Genomic DNA, 23,541 nt, shown 5'->3' on the forward strand with positions numbered 1-23,541 from the left:
AGTACAACTCCCGAGGGACCTCATCTCTTAAACTCTGCATCTAAACTGAAGAGTGAGGCCCTTGGGCCCTTTTTATTCTTACAAGGGAAGCCAAAAGTAGAGCCCCAAAAGCAATTAAACTCGAAAGCAATGAGTCCCAAAAGCAATTGGCTCCAATTAAAAAGCTGCCATAAAAAGCACCAAGGCAATTTACGGAATTCCGTACAACCCTGCCACATCAGCTTGACAGCAATCAGCCCTGCCACATCAGCCCTGCCAAGTCGAGTTTGCTCTGGGACCAAGTCGAGGGATCATTTGGTTCATCGTTTTCGCTCTAAGGATCTTCAGAAGGGAAGTAAATCTTCCGAGTTCAAAAAAGCTCTAATATAGCATGAGTTTTATGTACACTTTTGGGTACATGGATAACACATGAAGATGCAGACCTTGCTGTCAAGGTGAGTCGACTTTAGTACAATCTGCCACGTTAGCCTGCCAACACGTTTTGCAGGATTCCGTACTACTGTCCCCACCAGCCTGTCTGTACGCTCTCTACCACGTCATCAAGTCTACCCGAGTGGTCATGCCGCATCATCACTTTGTGACATAACCCTCCTCTTGAAAGAATTGTAATCTCCCTCGATTACGCCTACAAAATCAGACATAAGCCATAAACCAGTCCAGTAGACACTGACTCTAAGTATCGATGCACTAGACGACACAAATCCAGCACTTGTACAAAGACGACAGTCACGTCGCATTAGATCTCATTCTAATCACATCACAAGACATCTCATGACAGATCAAATCAATCACAGAAAAATTCATTCCAAATTTCAGAACATGACTGCCAGTAATGTATTTAGTAATAGCATCTAGATCCGTCCCGGACCTCAATGATGTTGAATTAAATAATCTTTATTGCGATCATGTCTATAGAGATTTTCCACTCAAGCATTGTCGTGTGCGAGTAATCATTTCCGGGGATCCCAATCCATCATTAAGTTCATACTGAACAGAGTGGTCCAATCATTTAGTTCTAGCTGTGTTGCCATACCATCCCGCAGGAACTCTCGATGCGCTCACAACAGTTCCATTGAATCAGTCGTGATTCAAAATTCATGATTCGTTATCAGGTCATTCGGGAGCTATAATTGCTCCAAAATCATCATCATCTCATTCTTAATCTTGTTATCTGCTCACAAATAGCAGGTTCTTTCATAAAACATTAGTTTCATTCAAAATTCAAAATCACGTTCCAAAAAAGTCTTATTTCTTAAATTCATAAAGAAAAAATATTGCTAATTCATCCAAAATTTTCTATCAAAAATTTGTTCTAGAACGAGTATCGCCTCGTCCTGTTGGTATTTCAATCTGTCAGTCGTCCAGATTCTTGTGCCTTTTTGGAGCACCCTGTAGCGATATGCCTTTATTCTCCACATTCAAAACACTTTCTGCTTTAAAATATTCATCTCTCTGGTCCTCTGTTAGTCGAGGTTGTCTATCTCTCTGTCGTCTGTTTCTGTTCCGACTTGTCGAAGGTTCATAAGTGAAGTGTTAGGTGCAGCGGAATGAATGTTGTACTTTCTCAAGATGAGTGCTCCGAACTGTGCTCAAGGTTCCTTTTGTTCTTATGGAAGGTAGAGCCTTCCGTTCTTAATGAGAGAATGCTATGATCACAAACAAAGTGAATGGACACTGTGCGTGCAAGTGTATGAGACTGAGAGATAGAGAGAGAAGAGAGATATGACACCAGAGACGTAAAACCCTCCTCCGAAGGCCCCACTCTTGTCAACGAGAGTGGTCTACTTATGATTGCACAATCTGGTACAAACGGTATGCATGGGACTGATGCAAGTCTAGGCTATGTCGACGATGACGACGGGGATAACGAAGTCGACCTAAGGGTTGAAATCTGCAATCTTTCTACTGCTGTCCAAAAACGCTATGGGCTGAAATCTGCAACTAGTCCAAAAACGCTGATTTGGGGGTTGTTTTCTGTGGTTCTTTGACGCTGAAAATCTGCAGGTTTTAGGGCTGAAAACTGAGGTTTCTTAAGGCTGAAAACTGAGGTCTTTCCGGGTCGAATCTGCTACTTCTTTAGGGGCTGATCTTGACGGTCTTTAATGATGGAAACGCTACATGCTGAATCTGCAAAGGGCTGAAATTGGGACCAAAAACGCTAGAGGCTGAAGTTCCCAAAAACGCTAGGCTGAGGTTTTTTGCTGGCGAGGATGCTGATGCAAAAACGCTATCTGCTTGGATCTTCTGGCGAGGACCTACTGATGCAAAAACGCCAGGCTATGGTGTTGACTAAAAACGCTAGGTGAGGGAAGGTCTATGGCGATGGTTCTTGCTTCTTGCTTGGAGGAAACCACCAAGGGTCTTGTTGGAGAAGTTGCCTGCTGAGCTTGGCTCCTGTTGCCTCTTCTACCAAATAGTGCTAGCTCTAGTTTGCTTATATACAAACTTGCAAAATTGCCCTACCTACTTTCCAACAAAAGTCACTTACAAATAATAAGTGAAAAATGTCAAAAAATTGGTAAAATAGGCTAAATGCACAGGAAAATTCCCTTGAAGGATTCTGATGGATTCTAATGGGAATGCTTATGATCATGCTGTGTGCAACCAGAGGATATGCATCTACACTAAGTGTTTGGGCATGCACGGTCTACAAATAGACTCACAAAAGTGCCAGATCACTTCTAAATCTAGACTAACTGGACTGACTGAACCCTGATCATGCTGTAGCTTGTCCACGGACACATAGGGTTGGATGTGTCACATGACATCCCTCCTTTTCAAAGTGAGGTATTGGTACCGAATTGTATGGCGTCGAGGGAGATCGCCAATAGCATCCGGAATCCTAGAAGGGACTCTTCGCCGGCCCACTCTGATGTGTGGGTCGTGCGGTACTTGAACTTCATAAAGGTCTGCAACGCTTGCTTCTTTGGGCCGCGCCGAAAGCGACACAAAGACTTCTGTGGCTTCTTCGATGCTTCGACTTCGTCTAGAGTCATGCTTCTTTCTTCTTCAAGAATCTCCATGGCTGAAAATTCCTGAAACCACTTCCAACACAAAAACATGAACATACCCATTCCATGTAAAGTGAATCGAAAAAATCTCGTCTTCCTCAAAGACTGTGCATGCAATGTAGATGAACCAAGAGACAGAGTGCCAAACCGTTCACCACACACACGCAAACAATGAGATCGAATCTCTCTTTTGATCTAGAGCAATAACTGTGGCAATTCACAACGGAAATGCCCATGCCTGGTGCTCATACTTTCATGTGCTCTTTCTACAACTGTGTCATGCCAAGGAAGAGACATGGAATGTGACTTCCTTTGCAATTCTTTCTTGGTGTCTGCGCTCCATTTCTGCTCTTCTTTCTGCGTGTCTACGTTCTATTTCTGCCATTCTTTCTACATGTCTTGCTTGGCAACTTCCTTTCCATAAACATCTAGTCTAAAGCCTCCATAGGAGTTAGTGCAATTCTTGACGTAGATGGGGAAGGGGGAGGGTCGGAAAAACCTCCTGGTGGGGAAAATTCCTCTTCGCTTCTCTCATGCTCATCACCTCCAAGCGAAGTATCCATTCTGCTTCGAGTGATGACAATTCTGCAATCGTGGGTTCTTGTGGGTTCTTAAGTTCACGAGGAACTTGGGTTCTTGGGGTTCTTGGGTTCTTAAGTTCACGAGGAACTTGGGTTCTTGAGGGTCTTGGGTTCTTGGGGTCTTGAGGTTCTTGAGGTTCTTGGGGTTTTCTTTCACTTGCAAACCGTGTTTGAGAAGGATCTTCTCTTCACACGAGTTCTACTCCTTTCTGCGGGCTTGGCGGCCTTGCGCTCACACCAAGGTTGCTTTTTCCCACCTCACATCGATTGGCCGGCCGCTAAGTGCACGGTCCGCTCTCAATGAGTGAAAAGAGACACAAGGGGAGACTGGATAAGCCCTTCTTTCTTGGGATTCCTGTCACTCTTCAAGAAACACGATTAGGAATCGACACGCCCAAGCGAACTTGGGTTCGTGCGACCGCAACAAGCAAAAAAAATTATTGTGATTCTTGTGGTTCTTTCCTTGAGTGATACAGAACACTGTCAAAGCTCTGATACCAATGTTAGGTGCAACGGAATGAATGTTGTACTTTCTCACGATGAGTGCTCCGAACCGTGCTCAAGGTTCCTTTTGTTCTTATGGAAGGTAGAGCCTTCCGTTCTTAATGAGAGAAGGCTATGATCACAAACAAAGTGAATGGACATTGTGCGTGCAAGTGTATGAGACTGAGAGATAGAGAGAGAAGAGAGATACTACACCACAGACGTTGTAAAACCCTCCTCCGAAGGCCCCACTCTCGTCGGTGAGAGTGGTCTACTTATGATTGCACAATCTGATACAAACGGTATGCATGGGACTGATGCAAGTCTAGGCTATGTCGACGATGACGACGGGGATGACGAAGTTGACCTAAGGGCTGAAATCTGCAATCTTTCTACTGCTGTCCAAAAACGCTATGGGCTGACATCTGCAACTAGTCCAAAAACGCTATTTGGAGGCTGTTTTTTGTGGTTCTTTGACGCTGAAAATCTGCAGGTTTAGGGCTGAAAACTAAGGTTTCTTAAGGCTGAAAACTGAGGTCTTTCCGGGCCGAATCTGCTACTTCTTTAGTGGCTGATCTTGTCACAAAACGGGAGCATACACGAGCACTTAGAAATCTGAAAAATAAAATACTTTGCAAATGTGAGAGAAGGGAGAAGATCGACACAGTATTGGGGACCAGAAGATGGGTTGGTCCCCCCCCCGTCAAGAGTATTCTTTATTCAGGGAGAATTCATATACAAGCACGAGAACCCGAGGAAACCCCTCTTTTCTGTAATCTTAGACCCGAAGATCGTTCTTTCCCGTAAAAGGGCTTGGGCACAAGGCCGTTCTTTCCCGTAAGGGACTTAGGCGCGAAGCCATACTTTCCCGTAAGGGACTTAGACGCAAAGGTAGTACTTCCCGTGAGGGAGGATTCCTGCAAAACAACCACACAAAGCAATACTCGCAATGTGTAAACGACAAATTATACATGTTGCTCCTCGCTCAAGGAAGCAACTTCTGCACTCCGTCGACACACGAACTCTCGCAGATTTCCGTTGCCGGCGCTTGCTCCAGAATCCTCAGCGCTAACTCCTTCTGCTGCTCCTGGCATGTACAAAACTGGAACGTTTGCTGCCTTTTTATAGGCCCGGGCACCCGGGGGAAATAGGGCACAAAAAGCAGAAGCTCTGGCGCTTCTAGAGAAAGGAGAGAGAGAGAGCTCGTTGTTTCTGGCGCTTCTAGAGAGAGGAGAGAGAGAGCTCGCTGTTTTCAGCCCTGCGTAGCTTATTAGCGCTGGGTTTTTAACGTAGGCTTTTTTAGAAGAGCCTTGCTTTATTTTATTATAAGAGGGCTCGTCACTTAAAAGTGACCGGCCACTTTATAAAATAAAGTGTGAACCTGTTCAAACTTGAAAACCACTCAGTGAGTTAGAAACAATGCGACACAAACACATTCCAGGCGTCCCTGGGTGCAGAACACGGGCACAGATGCAATGCAGACACAGACTCCTCGCGGGAAAGCACCCGCCCTCCCGCGAATGTTCCTGCTTTTCGTAAAAGCTTCATTTAACCAATCTTTATTCTTGTGCTTGCGTTCTTATGCGTATTTTCTTACTCAGTTCGGATTTCCTCCTTAGCCTACGGAATGCCCTCTTTCTGGTGCACCCGTCACCCATCATGTGACGTATCAGGGGCACTCGTAACCCGGCCCTTTCCACCAAACTTACGGAAACTCCTTCGCCATGTTTACCGTCACCCATCAAATGACACATCAGAGTTGTCCGTTCTTGATGGCACTTCCTGTAGCTACAATCTTTTAACAGTTCTTAGTGTACACAATAAATATCCTAGAAAAAGAGATTAATCATTAAAAAAATTAAGAAAATAGTCCAATTAGCAACATCCCTCTGGCTTCTAAACAGTTGACCTCCACTGTAGTGCTTGGACATATACCTCCAATATCTCAGGATAAGCTGCTAATTCCTCCTGCGTCATCCACTGAGCATCTAAATTCGAATAGTTCTTAAACTTAACCAATTACTTCCGTGTTATCTTTCCGGACTTGAGGGGCCTCTCCTGATGATTTACTATCTGCTCCGGTTGGAGTATTTCTTCTGTTTCCTCAACCTCAGGAGGTTCCTCAGCACTTGGCTGACTCGGAGGCGGTCCCACATATGGCCGGAGTAAACTGACATGGAAGGCATTATGGATCCTCCAATTAGGTGGTAGCGCTAATCGGAAGGTGACATCATTCACTTGCTCAGTGATCTTAAACGGCCCATAATAACGGGTAGAAAGTTTTAGCACCTTTCCCTTATGAGAGGCTTGTTTCTTAAGTCTTGCCTTCTCAAACTTGAGTAAGACTAACTGTCCGACTATTAAGTCTAGATTCCTCCTGTGCTTGTCTGCAGCTTTCTTATGCTTTTCCTGAGAGCGTAGAATAGCTCTCCGAACTTGCCCGTAGGCTGTGTCCAAGTCCTGGACAAATTCATCTGCTGCAAAGATCTTATCCTTAGTTAAAAGGATCGGTGGAAGCAAAGGCTTACCATAGAGAATCTCAAAAGGTGCTTTCCCCGTCGATGAGTGTATGGTATTGTTATACGCATACTCGACAAGAGGCAAATATTTCTCCCAGTCAGATTGCCGGTCTGACACATAAGCTTTTAACATATCCAATACTGTGGAATTGGCTATCTCACTTTGCCCATCCGTTTGAGGATGGTAGGCAAATGAAAAATTCAGCTTCGTACCAAGATTATCCATCAAGGCACGCCAAAAATTTCCTGTCATGCGAGGATCTCGATCACTCACAATGGACTTAGGCATTCCATGATGCTTAAAGATTTGTGCTAGAAAGACCCTAGCCATATGATCTACTTTGATCGTTTTCTTGACTGGTATAAAGTGTGCTTGCTTGCTAAACCTGTCCACAATGGTCCAAATCGCGTCATTTCCAGTTTGAGTTCTAGGGAGGTCCATGATGAAGTCCATGGCAATACTTTCCCAAGGTTCATTAGGCACAGGCAATGGTTGTAGCAACCCAGGCGTCTTATGCCGATCATACTTCACTTTTTGGCAAACCAAGCATTCCCTGACATACTTATCAATGTCTGCTTTAAGGCTAGGCCAAAAGAAATATCTTTCCATTGCTAAGGTCGTAGGGAGAATACCCCGATGACCCGCATAAGGCGAAGCGTGTGCTTCATCCATGATCTTCTTTCTTAATGGTTCCGCCACACATATGGCTTGATGGTGGTAGAGATAACCATCCCGAATGGAATAGGGAAACTCATTCTCTCCACGATGTAGCTTTCCCCAAACGGTGGAGAAGTCTGGATCATTCGGATACAAATCCGGTAGTGCTTCTAATTCTTGATGATACACCGAAGTGATAGTGTTCACCCTTGGCCGCCTAGACAATGCGTCCGCGACCACATTCTTACTCCCAACCGTGTGAAGGATCTGGAAGTGAAAAATAGACAAGAAGTTTGCCCATCTCATCTACTTCTCAGATAGTTTCCTTTGCGTAAGAAAATACCGCAAACTCTGGTGATCAGTCTTGATCACAAAATCTGCTCCTAGAAGATAGTGCTTCCAGTTGGATAAGGCGTGAATCACAGCAGTGAGTTCCTTTTCGTAGATTGATGCATGCAACTCTGCATCCTTAAGCCGTCTGCTTTCGTAGGCCACTGCATGGCCTTCTTGGTTTAGCACTGCTCCGATGCAATCGCCTGAAGCATCGCAGTGAACCTGAAATGGTTTCCTTAAGTCAGGCACTATCATAATAGGTCCATGGCTAGCAAGTACTTGGGCCGATCAAAAGCTCCTTCTTGTCTCGATCCCCATCTGAAAGGAATCTTCTTCTTTGTCAAATCATGAAGTGGTCCTGCTACATGAGCAAATCCTCGGACAAACCTTCGATAATACGAACATAATCCCAGGAAGCTACGTACATCATGTACCGTAGTGGGAATAGGCCAATCTTCTACCACTCGGATCTTGGCAGGATCCATACTCACTTGATTGTGAGAGACTATATGGCCGAGATAGTGTATCTCTGAGAGAAAGAACTCGCTCTTCTTTGCATTCACATGCGACTCATGCTTTCGCAATTCTTGAAACACTAGGTCCAAGTGCTTCCGGTGTTCCTCTTCTGACTTAGCTTCCGGTGTTCCTCTTCTGACTTAGAGAAGATGAGTATGTCGTCAAAGAATACTCCCGTAAAAGATCGATACGGGCTGAAAATGCGGTCCATCATGCGATTGAACGTCGTAGGAGCATTGGTCAAGCCGAAAGGCGTTACCAAAAATTCATAGAGTCCAAAGGTTGTGCGGAAAGCAGTCTTATGGACATCCTCAGGGGTGATCCGTATCTGATGATACCCACTCTTTAAGTCTATGCGACTAAAGACACTTGCACCCTGCAACTTATCAAGTATATCATCAATCCGAGGGATCGGAAAGCGATTCTTGACCGTGATCTTGTTTAAAGACCTATAGTCTATGCACATTCGAAACGTGCCATCCTTCTTCTGCACCAGTAGAACTGGAGAGCAGTAGGGTGAAGCACTTGGCCGTACTAACCCTTTCTCTAGAAGCTCGTTGACTTGCTTCAAAATTTCCTCTTGCTGAGCAAGACTCACCCGATAAGGGGGTTGATTGGGAGGCGAGCTACACGGTATGAGATCTATGCGGTGATCTTTCGGGCGTACCGGAGGTAGTTCATCACGGAGTGTTTCCGTGAAACAATCTTTGTACTTTTCAATAAATTGAAAATGCTTAATTTCCAGACTAGAGAGTGGATCCCCACTAGTTTTATCCTCACGTGCAAAAATCAAGTAAGCAGAAACAAACTTCTTCATTTCTTTCTTGATGGAGATATGACTTACAATTGGGAACTGCCAATCTCCTACATCAGCATGAATCTTTATTTTCTTACCCCCATGATCAAAAGTGAGGGTCTTTTCAACATAATCGAGGATAGGTGTCATGTGGAAGTACCATGGCATACCCAAGATGATATCACATCCCTCGATGGGTGCCATCAAAAATGATTCGCGGTCCTTGTACTCGCCAATCCGAAGATTGAGTTGTCCTTGCACAGGAGTTGCATTGGTTGTCAACCCCTCGAATGCCGATCCGGATGTAACCGGTGTGCCAAGCTGAGCCGATGTGAGGCACAAACGTTCCGCAGTATCCAGGGAGATGAAGTTATCCGTGGATCCTGGATCATAAAGAATCAGTACTCGCTGGTTGTTCAGAGACCCCCAGCCCTTCAGAAGCTGACGCTTCCCCTTCTCCGTTGCTGTGTTTCCTTGAACATTTGGAATTGAGTTCGAGCTTGGTGGAGCGGGTTCCTTCCTTGCTTTGTCTTGCCTCGTAGAGGCTTGTTCTTGCCGTTGCTGCTTTAGAGGGCAGTCCGGCTTCATATGTCCTTTCTCTCCACAGTAGAAGCATCTTCCTTCCTCTCTGAAGGTTTGGAGTTGAGTAGGAGAGAGATACTTAGTTCGCTTGCCATTGCCCTCTGGCTTCTTAGAATGATCATGGTCCCTAGATGGAGGACGTTTTCTTCCTTGGCCCCCTTGGTCATCGTAGACCCCTCTTTGTCTTGCACGGTAGGTGCTATGCTCCATTTTTCTGGGTGTCCCAGTTGAGTGCAAATCCTCCGCAATGATTGCTGACTCCATCATCCTCTGAAGAGTGTCATGCGGATACACTTTCATACTCTTTCGAAGCTGCGGTTGGAGACCCGCTTCGAACTTTCGTTTCTTTTCCTCGTCGGCAATCTTCATGAAGGGAGTGACCTTCAGAAGAACCGACCAATACTTGTCCACATAGGTAGTGACTCTCTCATGTTCCTTCTGGGCGAGCCAGTCCCATTCCTTCCGTATGTCCTGCTCAAAGTCAGGCGGAAGAAACTGTTCATAAAATTCAGATTTGAATCTCTCCCAAGTTCTGGCCTGAGAACCTTCCAGAATCTTGGCTAACCACCAATTACTTGCCGTTTCCTTGAGGTGCATCCCCACATGGCACAATTTGGATCTTTCTGTGAAGTGCCCATTGGTAAAGGCGACTTCAAACTGTTTGATGAAGGACAGTGCTTTGGAGATATCTCTCCGTCCGTTGTAGGTTTCGAACTTGATGTCCTTGTCGCCCGATTTGAAGACTCTCATGCGATGTTGAGACTTGCGACCATGCTTCTTGAATCGAGGCTTATCTTTGGGTTGATGTAGGGTAGTAGTAGCGGCTTCCTTCTTCTGACGAGACGATCGAGACATAGAAGTATAATCAGGAGAGTAAGATGGAGATGAGATAGAGATGTCCTTGCTCTCGTCTAGCAAAGAGAGCGCTTTTTTCCTGGCCTTTCCTTGGAGTAGGCCGTTCATTCCGATCCGAAGATCCTTTGTGCACCTCGGCACGTTCTTCTTCTCTTTCCTCCTGTGGTCTCACGCCAACAGTGTGGTCTGGATGCCCGACTGCATCGGTTCCATTCGTTCTCTTCATTCCGCCCAAGAGCTTTTGGACATCTGGCAGTAGTAAGATTTGTTGCAAATTCGCAAGCTGAGCTCGCACTTGCTGAAGCTCCTCTTCAACGCTTCTCCCTTGGCTCGACATGGTTCTTCCCGTTCTTCTCGGAATCGTCCTTCTTTGCAGAGAAAGAGAGGAGTCCGAGCTCTGATACCACTGTCACAAAACGGGAGCGTACACGAGCACTTAGAAATCTGAAAAATAAAATACTTTGCAAATGTGAGAGAAGGGAGAAGATCGACACAGTATTGGGGACAAGAAGATGGGTTGGTCCCCCCCCCCCGTCAAGAGTATTCTTTATTCAGGGAGAATTCATATACAAGCACGAGAACCCGAGGAAACCCCTCTGTTCTGTAATCTTAGACCCGAGGGTCGTTCTTTCCCGTAAAAGGGCTTAGGCACAAGGCCGTTCTTTCCCGTAAGGGACTTAGACGCGAAGCCGTACTTTCCCGTAAGGGACTTAGACGCAAAGGTCGTACTTCCCGTGAGGGACTTCCCATGAGGGAGGATTCCTGCAAAACAACCACACAAAGCAATACTCGCGATGTGTAAACGACAAATTATATCTGTTGCTCCTCGCTCGAGAAAGCGACTTCTGCACTCCGTCAACACACGAACTCTCGCAGATTTCCGTCGCTGGCGCTTGCTCCAGAATCCTCAGCGCTAACTCCTTCTGCTGCTCCTGGCATGTACAAAACTGGAACGTTTGCTGCCTTTTTATAGGCCCGGGCACTCGACGGAAATAGGGCACAAAAAGCAGAAGCTCTGGCGCTTCTAGAGAGAGGAGAGAGAGAGAGCTCGCTGTTTTCAGCCCTGCGTAGCTTATTAGCGCTGGGTTTTTAACTTAGGCTTTTTTAGAAGAGCCTTGCTTTATTTTATTATAAGAGGGCTCGTCACTTAAAAGTGACCGGTCACTTTATAAAATAAGGTGTGAACCTGTTCAAACTTTGAAAACCACTCAGTGAGTTAGAAACAATGCGACACAAACACATTCCAAGCGTCCCCAGGTGCAGAACACGGGCACAGATGCAATGCAGACACAAACTCCTCGCGGGAAAGCACCCGCCCTCCCGCGAATGTTCCTGCTTTTCGTAAAAGCTTCATTGAAGCCATCTTTATTCTTGTGCTTGCGTTCTTACGCGTATTTTCTTACTCAGTTCGGATTTCCTCCTTAGCCTACGGAATGCCCCCTTTCTGATGCACCCGTCACCCATCATGTGACGTATCAGGGGCACTCGTAACCCGGCCCTTTCCACCAAACTTACGGAAACTCCTTCGCGATGTTTACCGTCACCCATCAAATGACACATCAGAGTTGTCCGTTCTTGATGGCACTTCCTGTAGCTACAATCTTTTAACAGTTCTTAGTGTACACAATAAAATATCCTAGAAAAAGAGATTAATCATTAAAAAAATTAAGAAAATAGTCCAATTAGCAACAGATCTTGACGGTCTTTAATGATGAAAAACGTTGCATGCTGAATCTGCAAACGGCTGAAATTGGGACCCAAAACGCTAGAGGCTGAAGTTCCCAAAAACGCTAGGCTGAGGTTTCTGCTGGCAAGGATGCTGATGCAAAAACGCTATTTGCTGGGATCTTCTGGCGAGGACCTACTGATGCAAAAACGTCAGGCTATGGTGCTGACTGAAAACACTAGGTGAGGGAAGGTCTATGGTGATGGTTCTTGCCTCTCGCTTGGAGGAAACCACCAAGGGTCTTGTTGGAGAAGTTGCCTGCTGAGCTTGGCTCCTGTTGCCTCTTCTGCCAAATAGTGCTAGCTCTAGTTTGCTTATATACAAACTTAGCAAAATTGCCCTACCTACTTTCCAACAAAAGTCACTTACAAATAATAAGTGAAAAATGTCAAAAAATTGGTAAAATAGGCTAAATGCACTGGAAAATTCCCCTGAAGGATTCTAATGGGAATGCTTATGATCATGCTGTGTGCAACCAGAGGATATGCATCTACACTAAGTGTCTGGGCATGCATGGTCTACGAATAGACTCGCAAAAGTGCCAAATCACTTCTAAATCTAGACTGACTCGACTGACTGAACCTTGATCATGCTGTAGCTTGTCCACGGACACATAGGGTTGGATGTGTCACGTGACATCAAGTTACCCGAATGTATAGCAAATCCCCGCTTGGCATGTCCCATCAACTGTTGTAGAGACTCGGACTTCTTTTCAAGACAATAGTCTCGAATCTCTTTAGGAAGTCCACAGCAAAACCGTTCAATCTGTTCCTTAAAACTGATCTTCTTAAAGGATGAAGCAGGTAGAAAGACATCCCAAAACCTCTCACAGTAGGAATCCAAAGACTCTGTCTTGACCATCTAATTGTGGTTCCAGTTAGTAATCACATCTGGTTCGTATTCTTGTGTAGCCATGAAGAAATAAAGAGTTTCTTGAATTTCAACCACTTTGTTGGTGCTTGTTTCCTTAACAAAAGAGTGGACCACCATGTACGTGCATTGCCTTTGAGAAAGAATGTTGCCCGTCAGATCTTGGAGTGCCTTGTATAGTGGCCTCCAGAAAACGCTATATCAAACTGTTGGATAAAGGCTGAAGCCTTGGGAGCATCTCGAAACCCTAAAACGTACTCAAACTTTACTGCCTATCCTCCCTCTTTGAGTTTTTTAACCTTTTTGCCCTTGTCGTCGAGGAAATCATACTGATTGGCTCTGTAAAAGTGCTTCCTCTTTGCATAAAAGATATGATCTTTCCGTCGTTTCTTTCCCTTTCTGTCCTCATCACTCGAGTCGGAAGAAGATTAAGTGTCCAAACTGTCAGAAGAAGATGAGGACGAACTGGGCAATCCTTCGAAGCGTACATGCTTCTTTTGTTTTCTCGCGTTTTCAAACGAGGATTTTTGACCCAAGTAACCGGGAAAGTCAGTTCCCTTGTTACGTTTCTTCAGTTGCTTCTCTTTTGACTTCAATAGTTGGTTGACTCGTTTTTCAACAGAATCCTCGAGTTCATCTTCAGTAAACATCCATGGAACAGTAGGTTGCTTGAGAGCTGACTTGATTGGAATATCAATGGCTTTCTGCCAATGGGTGCGCACCTCGTCAATTATGTGCCGCGTCAAAAATTTCGCATACTGAGGATCCTTCGCAAATTTGAGCATCTGCTTTGCACACTCATCAACCTTCTCTTGACGTTGCATCTCCATTAGCTAACTCTACATAGGCCGAGGTGGCCTGTATTCGTATTCTGCCAATCCATTCAAATTTCCGTTCAGCCTCCTAATTCAGAAATATCAGGAGGGTTTGTCTGATTCTTGCGGGATTCGTTGTTCGAATCCATGTGTGTCGCCATAAGAGGATCGGATTTCCCAGTAGAAGAGAAATTGACCGTGCTCTAATACCACTCTCAACGGCTTGGGCACCCCAAGTCGAGAATCCGACACGACACACAAGAGTATCACTTAGAATACTTCAAAACTTTAAAATCACAATTCAATTTGGGTCGACACGATCCGGTGTTGTTCCGTGCCCAAAGAGATTGGCCCCAAAGACTGGCGCCCCTTTTGGTATTTCTTTTATACTAATGCTTGAGCAAAGTACAACTCACGAGGGGACCTCATCTCTCAACTCTGCGTCCAGATGCTCTGAAGAGTGAGGCCCTTGGGTCCTTTTTATTCTTACAAGGGATGCCAAAAGCAGAGCCCCAAAAGCAATTAAACTCAAAAGGAATGAGTCCCAAAAGCAATAATCCCAAAAGCCATTGGTTCCCAAAAGCAACATGATGCCACCATTGCCAAGGATCTAATTCCAGTCACCAGCTACAAGAACAATCTCATCTCACCTTAAGAGATCACCTAAAAATGAATAAAGATAAGGATCATGTATGATGTTGAAGACATATTCTTCCTTAGAAGACATGTCCTTTTGTGCTACAATGATTGCGGTGTTTCTGACCTTTGCAGGCTTCCCTTTGCATCCGGCTTGAAACTCCTTTTGTAATTCTCTTAGACATGTGATCATATCAAAACATTGGTTGCACATATTTTTTTGGTAGTCGCAAGACTAATGGTGAGTCAACAACCTTGGTCCAAACACAATCTCCCCCCACGTGATAGTACTGAGTGTCCCATTGTTAACCAACAAAGAATAGAAACCAAATACATGAAAACAACAAAATGACCATGTCGTCTACATCACACTGCCTCGCCATGTAAATCTCTTTCTAGATTACTTGCATCTTACGTGTATTTTTGTATGGATGTCAGGCTTGACTAATGCAAGTTGCTCTATTGCACTTGCAAGCACTTTGTCAAGGATACCTGGTCATAGATTGATGCCAAATGGTTCCAAATCTTCTTGGCATTTATGATCACCTTTGCATTTTCTTGCAATTTTTCCATATGGTTCAAGATAATGAAGGACCATACTTGACCCATGAGCATTAGACACATTTCCTCAGCACCCACTCATCCTCCAAATCCAACTAATTCTCCATCTCCTGCATGATGAGAATCCGAGATTGTACAAGTTGAAAACTGCCACCATCATCATTCACCAAAAGGTTGAAACTATACGAACTTTACAGTTAAAATCATTTCAAAGACACCCTTTAACTAGACATGGGTCAAAAAGGAAACAGCTTAGTCCGCCTAAAAAGCTAGCGCCCTTACAATATGAGACCAATAATTTGATCACAAGCTGCATAGTACGTGCTTTGGGGGACCGATGCTGTTCAAGATAATGCTTGCAGGGCGTTACAGAGATGAAAAGGTCCACATTTTGATGCCTTGAAGCACCTTGCATAAGGGAAGATGAGGCAGGTAAAAAAGCGCATTCACATTCTGTTTTCCCTTCAGCCGGATTTAGATGAAAAACCTTGTGGGATCAAAAGAGAATATGAAGCTTTGGGTGCATTCATCTCACTGAATCGTGCAGAGAAAAGATGACAAATTTGAATCGCACACAGAATACCAAAGACAATGTTGATGGCAGTAGCGCAAACTCAGAGAAGTCAGTTATCTAAAAGATGCAGGAAAACAACAGAAAGCTTAAAAGGAGGGCAAAAACGGATGCATACCAGAAATGATGTCAGTAAGGCAAGCAGAGACGAACTCTGATGAGTCAGGAGGGGGTGTCGAAACTGCAGGCCCGCTTGTAGCTTGTTGCTGCAGAGCTCCCTCGTCAGCTTCCAGGTGTTCTTCAACTTCAGCATCTGCGCGTGCTGCTTGTTGCATAGGCGGCCATGTCTGCTGCCTCACATTATGCTGCTCGTCGGTATTGACACTCTTTCTAGCGCCATGAGGGTTCTGTGCGCTTGTGTTGTTGTTCTCACCCACGTGCACCTCACTCATGGTGTCCTCGTTGAGGCTTGCACCATTGGTACTGGTCGTACAGAGGTACAGAACGTAGTACGAGAAAAGGGTTGCGGGTACGTAGCCTTTTCTCGTACTATTTTCAAGCCTTTTGATAAGGGGAAAAAAAAAAGACATGCGGAAAGTTGGAAACTTGAACGTAGACGTGGAGCGCAGGGCACATGCAGCCCTGAGCCACCCATTCCACTGTTCGGATTTTTGCAACCTCACACAAATGGAGTTTTCAAGATGAAAATTTGAGAGATTGAGCTAATTTTTACTATTTTTACACTAATTTTCTCAAAACCTTCCTCTTTCGCATTTTTAAATTTCAAAGCAACACGATTGTAAGATGAGACCCATTTTACCCAAATAGTGCTCTCTCTCTCACACTCTCTCTCTCTCACACTCTCTCTCTCTCTTTCACTCTTGTTATATTACATGTATAATTTTTACTATTTTTACACTAATTTTCTCAAAACCTTCCTCTTTCGCATTTTTAAATTTCAAAGCAACACGATTGTAAGATGAGACCCATTTTACCCAAATAGTGCTCTCTCTCTCACACTCTCTCTCTCTCTTTCACTCTTGTTATATTACATGTATATTACAATGTACATTACCCTAGCTTACTCATGATGAGTTGGGCAGCTGAGTCCATCCCTTTGTCTGATGTTAGGATATCCTTCAGCATTCTATTTCTGAGCATGGTAGAGTATGGCTGTCTTTTATTCCTCTCTCTCTCTCTCTCTCTCACATATATATATATATATATATATATACTTATACTAGTACGGCCAACCACCGAAGCCTCTCTCTCCCTCTTTATCGCGTGCAAAGGGGCTTGTTTTTGTTTTGGACTTTAGCCTTCAGGTCGCAAATTGCGACACGTGTAAAGGGCTCCCCCTTCCGCTATGTTATGTTAGTAGATACACACTCTCTCTCATAAGCCTTCCAAAGGTAGCAGTGGTCGAGAAAAGTGCCTCAACTTACAGTCGTGTTGCTTTGTAATTAAAAAATGCATGTTGAAGAGAACCCCATAATCTGAGCAAGCGTAAGCGAGCAAAACCCTCAATGTTTTTCTACACAATTCCGCAACCTAGTCATCACACAATAGGATTTCTTTCAATGAAAACAGTTTCCTTGTTTTCTTAGCCAAGAATTCTACAATTTTCTATTTGCTTACATTTTTTCCAAGAGGAGAGCTTGTTTACAAGTCACATGCATGCCTACCAATCTTGCAATAAAAATTGCCACTTATCAATAAAAAACTCTCGTCGCCTAGGCTACAAGCAACGATGGAAAAACAAAATTTCTTCTAGTGAAAATATAATGAGAAAATTATTTATAGATGCTTAGCACAAAGTGTTCTTCAATGTACAATACTACTTTATGTTCTTCACCCTCTTGACCTCTTTGTGAAATTTAAATAGTTTATCATTCTACAAATAGGCCTCCTACTTATAATTATAAAGAATAGCCATCCTCACCACTAAAGGGCACGGAGCCAAAGCGGTGGGATCAACGGCTATTGATCCCCGCGTGGATCTCGAGGCGATTGTGTGGTTCACAAAAAATTGCGGCGCCCCATGCACCCCCGCGAGTCAAAGCTACGGCCTCCCACACGCAAGTTCGACCTCCCATACGCAAGGCTCATGCGCTATCCACTTTGCCCGCACGCACATTGTGACCATGGTGGGAGACTTAAGCATGATAAATAAACTCGCTCCCCATGCAATTTTTGTCCAAGTTTACCTTTCGGCGTCCGAGTTTACTTTTCGGCGATCTAACAATCCACGATCTCTCGATGTCTGCATTTCCACTCGCGCGTCGTCGATCCCATGGCCGGAGCTTCATTTAATGCTCCGTGCCCTTTAGTGCTAAGGAATAGCCATTGGCTTGCAATAGATTTACCTCATGACTTTGCACATTTGTGACCTTTGTGACCTCCCAAACACTGAAAGCATGAGCTGGTGGTCCCTCAACCATGTCATGAACCTTCCAAGCATGCTTGTTATTGGTTGAGACCTTCCATAAAGCCTCATGGGCACAAACCAAAAGGTAGATAGATACTAGTACGACCGGCCGCCTTTGGCAACCTCTCTCTCTCTCCCTCTTTATCGTGTGCAAAGGGGCTTTTTTTAGTTTTGGACTTTAGCCTTCAGGTCGCAGATTGTGACACGTGTAAAAGGCTCCCCCTTCAGCCATATTATATTAGTAGATTTCTTGCAAGTCCAAAAGCATAGAGTTGTCGCCCCTTTTTGACATCGAGTGAATACTCATTGATGAGTCGGCCAAATGAATTGTTTTCATTTGATACTATACCAAAGCAAGTCATTTGTCTCATGCAAGCTCTATTCTTCTTATTGTTCAAATGGTATTTATTACACGAACCTCTAGCCATGGCTCACCCCCATCACTAAAAGCTTTCTATTTGTTACCAACACTCACCCCCCCTTCAGTACAAGAAGCCTTTTGGAGTTATGAAGGCCTTCAAAATAGCGGGAAGCGCATAAGAGACGACTCATTGTCACTTATGTGACACCCACTAAAAAACCTTTTTTTTTAAATCGTCTATCATCACGAGGCAAAAAGGAGTCATTATAAGCATCGCATATGTAATGAAAATTTTGAAATGCCATTTGTGATGTTTCTGGCGTACAACAGACGTTGTTTACACAAAGCAAATCAAATTTGAACTTTTTTGGCAGAGGTCGCAAGCAACGATTTTTGAGCTCCTGCGTGTCCATCTATGTGTGTGTGTGTGTGTGTGTGTGTGTGTGTGTGTGTGTGTGGGTGTGTGTGTGTGTGTCCCATAGCGACTCAACAAGTGACACCCATAGCTTGGTAAGATTCTTCTCGCATACACACACATGCATACATGCACGCACACAATGTTAGCTGCACCTATAACTTATGAGCCCAAAGCTACATTTATGGGCCATGGTTGTAAAATTTGCTATTCTTTTGATCAATTTGAACTACATAGATTCAATTGTATCTAATTTGTTAATTTCCAAGTCTATATGTGTAACTGTGACCCGAGTGTATAGGGGCTAACTGCTTGTAAGTTGTATCAGCCTAAACTTTAGCCACATGTGGCCTATGAGCTCCACATGAGATCATTTAATTTTACTGCATACCATCTGGCTAAGGTATAGAAGCCATTTATTAAAAAAACTCTTTTAAGTTTTGGATAGTGAAGAACACGATGTTGTCTCTTAGCGTTGTTTACTCTCCCTCTTCCTTTTGATGCTTGTATCTCTCTTGTGGATTTTCTGTTTGGAGTGACATCTGCTTCTACCCATCCATAAGTGAAATCTCTATGCAACAACGTAAGTTTCCTCGCGAATTCAAATAAAGTAGCCATTTTTCCTATTTGATTTCAAAAGCTTTCCTTTGATTTCTTTCTTAATGCTAGAGATTTGGCTACCTTAACTACCAAATAAAGAGGTCCTCCTAGACCCCATTCTCTGCATAATGCTTATCACATAGGAAGAATAATATAGATGGATCCAGAGTAAATTTTAGACATGAATAGGCGGAAGCTATGACACATAAATTTTGGGAGGTTTTAGTGTAGTGAAAGGGTTACAAGGCTGAAGAAGCTTCTTGGGAGGTCTAGGGATGCCTTATTACTCAGTTCCCTCACCTTTCTTAATGTGATTTTATTCCTTTTTTAAGCCATTCAATCTTCCCTAGCCCATGTAATCAATAAATACAATCTCTATCTTGTTAATTTTTGTGTCTCTCAAGACATGTATTTTTTTTTGCAATATGACTATTCTTGCTAAATGATATCAAGATCATTGTTATCCTTTAAATCTTGTAACTCTATCTCAAAACAAATGGTTGATTTTTGATATTATAAAATAAATATATAAAGTACATTACTTAAGACTATAATCCTCTCAAGGGCTTTCTCAAAATACAAAAAATAGGAGACTAAAAAAGAATCTAATTAATTATATCCATCAATGTGAAGTCTCTGAGAAAGATTCACTCAAGATAAGGACAAAGATCTCAATAGTAAATACATGATGATCTTGTCAAAGGGATACAACAAGGATAGAATTTTTAAAAAAAAATACAGCTTAATAAGCCCCGTCCATCTTATGATCACAAAAGCAACTTGGCACAAGTAAGGCACATATGAGGTAATTCATATGTTGGAATAATTTGATGAGTTATCATAGCACCCATCCCATTGTCATGAGGGTGATATGTCAAAAAGACCTCAAAGACGTAATCCAAAAATGGGATAAAGGTATATGTTTTTGCGAGGAAAAAAATTGTGCAAACAAGAAGATCTGTTGTGAGAACCCACAAAACATTCACCTCAGCATGCAATAATATTGTGGCCTCAAACCCATAATTTCAATGACCATAGCCATGACCATAGCCAAGCAAACACTATTCCAAAAGTGATCTCGACCCTAGAGTTTCACCCTTGTTATGCCTTGATATGTCCACCATTTGTTATGTGCTACAGAAGTTCCCAAGTAAGGGAAGAAGAAGTGCTCATATCACTCCACAAAGTTCATCCTTATAGACTCGCTTCCTTGTTTGAAGATGAGGAATGGCCACTAATTAAACTAACTTTTGATGCAAAGTCATAAAAGAGACACTAATAATGAGTGAGGAGACACCCTAAAGGATTAAGAGATAGACTAAGGTAAGATTACTACAAAGGACAAAGATGGATTAAAAGAGATAGACTAAGATAAGATTACTACAAAGGAAAAAAATGGATTGCAACTTATATAGAAGAGGAGACTAGCATAATCTAGAATTCAAAGGTGTATCTTGCAGCTAAAGCTTTACCGCCTTCCTTTGTTATTCTAATTGAGAACAAATTCTTTTTATTGGGCAGTCTTTCAGGAACTCCTCATAGATTTACTCTTGATCAATGCATCTAAGCCACCAACTTAAGACAAAATAGTTTTACTTTCAACGGTGATACTAATTCAAGAACAACCCTGCAATTGGATAATAATTAGTACAATTTAGGAATAGTGTTAGGAGACCTAGGCCTAAATTGAAGCACCAAGGGATTAAAAGTTTTTTGAGCAACTTCTTAATCGCTAGAAGAAGTTGCATGTTCAAGTTGCAATCGTAAAAAAGAGGGAGAGGGACGGGTTTTGGGGATTTTAGACTCCCAAAGAGCACTCGAGGCTCACTCACGATAAGATTTTGGGACTACACCATGGAAACGTGGGTAATGCATGTGAAATTAGCTTTTTCATCTCAAAATTTAGATAAAATGGGAACATATTAGTGATAAGGGAATATAAAACTTGTAGAAGGAGTTTTGATAAGGAGAAAAGGGAATATGAAACTTGTAGAAGATGTTTGGATAAGGAGAAAGGGAATAGGAAACTTGTAGAAAGAATTTTGATAATGAGAAAAGTGTTGGCAGGACGTAGCATAGCTCAATCCACCGACATAACGTCAATCCAATGGATCAAAACCCGTCTAGTGCATGGAGGCATGGAGTCAAAAGAATGTGCAAGAGAGGATCCCAATCAAGAGAGAGAAGAAGAAGGGCATGCAATGCTAATAGAGAGTGCTACTCAATGCCTACTGTCTAATCTACTCTAATCTCACAAATCAAGTGGACAATGGTGCACACTCTCATCAATCACTCACACACATAGATCAAAAGCTCAATGAGCTCACAATTCAAGTAAAAGAAAAGAGAAATGAGATTGGAAAACAACAATTAGAGACTAATTAACACTTAACCACACACCATTAACACAAATGACAAAGAGATAGAAAAGTAAGAGCACTTAGCTTTCCATTGCATGACATAGAAAGAGTGGAAGCACAAGTGGAAGCTCCACTACAAGCATCACCATCTCCACCTTCTTTACAAGCTTTCTATAAAAGCTCTACTCTCATGAGGATAAGTGAAAAAATGACTGTAAATACATCAAAAGTGTATATACACATGATATGTCTATCAAAAAATTGATGTAGAGCTTGTAAATACATCAAAAGTGCATATACAAATGATATGTCTATCAAAAAACTGAAGCATTGTATGCTAAAAATGGCAGCAGTGAAGGTCATCTGTTGCTTCCTATTGGCGCTGCTAATATTCTCCCCTTCCTAAGATTTGTCGCCCTTGACAAATCCATGTCGTGGTAGATGCTCGAGGAAGAATGTGCCTACAAAGGAAAGACAATGATGAGGTAGCAAGCTGAATCATATGGCAATGAAGCATAAGGGGAAGGCAAAGCACATATGGTAATGAGTAAATGCAAAGAATTGTGGAATGTTACACTGCCATTAAGGAAAATTAAATTGCTCTTGCTGAAATTAATTAATCAAGAGTTTTGGGCTTATAGATGAGTCTATCAATTAGTTAGCTACGACTAAAGGTTAAAATGGTCACTCTAGTACTAGTTAAGTTAGGAAAATGATCTAAATGCAAAGATTCCCTAATTGTGTCTGTCAGCCTAGATTAGCTAACAAACTCTCACAACTCCAAAGGAAAGCTTTAATCTTTACTTGAAGCTCAATGGAAGACTTTTTCATTTCATTTTTCTTGATTTTCATTTATTTTTCACTTTTCTCACATTGATTCAAAGTCATTTGTCGTGTGTGCTTATTTTGTATGCCCGGGGCTTATTGGTTCTCAAGGAAAAGCGCCCCCACTAGGAACCTCTAAGACTCTAGTACCATAGGCAATACATGTGAGTGAAGTACCAAATTCAAGCAGGGATTTCTCCTCCAGTGTAAGATTTTATATTCGTGGAAAAAAAAAATTGCTTCCATTTCTGTTGTATTTTTACTAGTGTTCTTTGTTGTTTAAGTGAGCAAGCCTCTTTATGCCTAAAAAACTCCTAAGGTTCCAAACACTCAAATAATTTTACCAACTCGGGCTAGCAGTCAAGTAAATGAGTTAACCTAAAGTCACGGCCTCCTAACCTCAAGGCTCGTCTATAAGACTAAACTATAGGTCAATTAACTAAAGCAAGGACAAATCTATACGTCTATAATGGCAGATAACAAAACATAACTTAATGCACTCAATCAAACCATGGAAAACCACAATCAGTGAATATAAATGTCCACAAACATGAATCATGGAAAGTAGTACATCTAGAGGTATGTGATGTGTCTCCTCAATAGATGTGGAAGCAAACTTGTGATGTTGAAGCTTGATCTATCCACGCTGCGTGAAAGTTGAAGTCCATCTATGGTGCAAAATCATAAACAAGACACTACCACCTAGAAAAATGTGTCAGCATAGAAATGAGAGTTTTATTACCTAAATACACCCTATACTAAGGTCTCATACGTGGATGCCTAGAGGGAAAAAACCCAGATGAGAGTTTCATTACCTAAATACAAATAAAAAGAACGTTGTACTAAGGTTTCATACCTGGATTCCTAGAGGGCACCCAAAGGGGAAAAAGTACCTCTAGTATATGTGCATGTGTCTAGTGCACCATAGTCAATTTGTACAAGTCAAGGGTCTAGTGCAACTAGGAGGGATAAGAGAAATCGCTCAAAACAATAAAATATGCAATCTCCTAGCTGTCTGTCTAGGAGTCATCGTCTGGCTAGCACCTAGATCCATATGGATAGTAGGATCTGTAGGACAACTAATGCGTGTAGGGATGAC

At 42.9% G+C, this 23,541-nt stretch overlaps 1 protein-coding gene across 1 annotated transcript in view; it reads right to left on the reverse strand.

Moving 5' to 3' along the window:
- Nucleotides 1–16,032, reverse strand: part of LOC147465658 (uncharacterized) — an 86,289-nt gene extending 70,257 nt beyond the window's left edge. The window contains exon 1 of the mRNA XM_086521190.1: nucleotides 15,632–16,032. Coding sequence (XP_086377316.1) covers nucleotides 15,632–15,905 — 274 coding nt within the window. The 5' untranslated portion in view covers nucleotides 15,906–16,032. The remainder of the gene's footprint in view (nucleotides 1–15,631) is intronic.
- Nucleotides 16,033–23,541: the final 7,509 nt, after the last annotated feature.

Source organism: Adiantum capillus-veneris, chromosome 1 (genome assembly GCF_014529385.1).
Source record: "Adiantum capillus-veneris isolate H3 chromosome 1, ASM1452938v2, whole genome shotgun sequence".
Classification (NCBI taxonomy): domain Eukaryota; kingdom Viridiplantae; phylum Streptophyta; class Polypodiopsida; order Polypodiales; family Pteridaceae; genus Adiantum; species Adiantum capillus-veneris.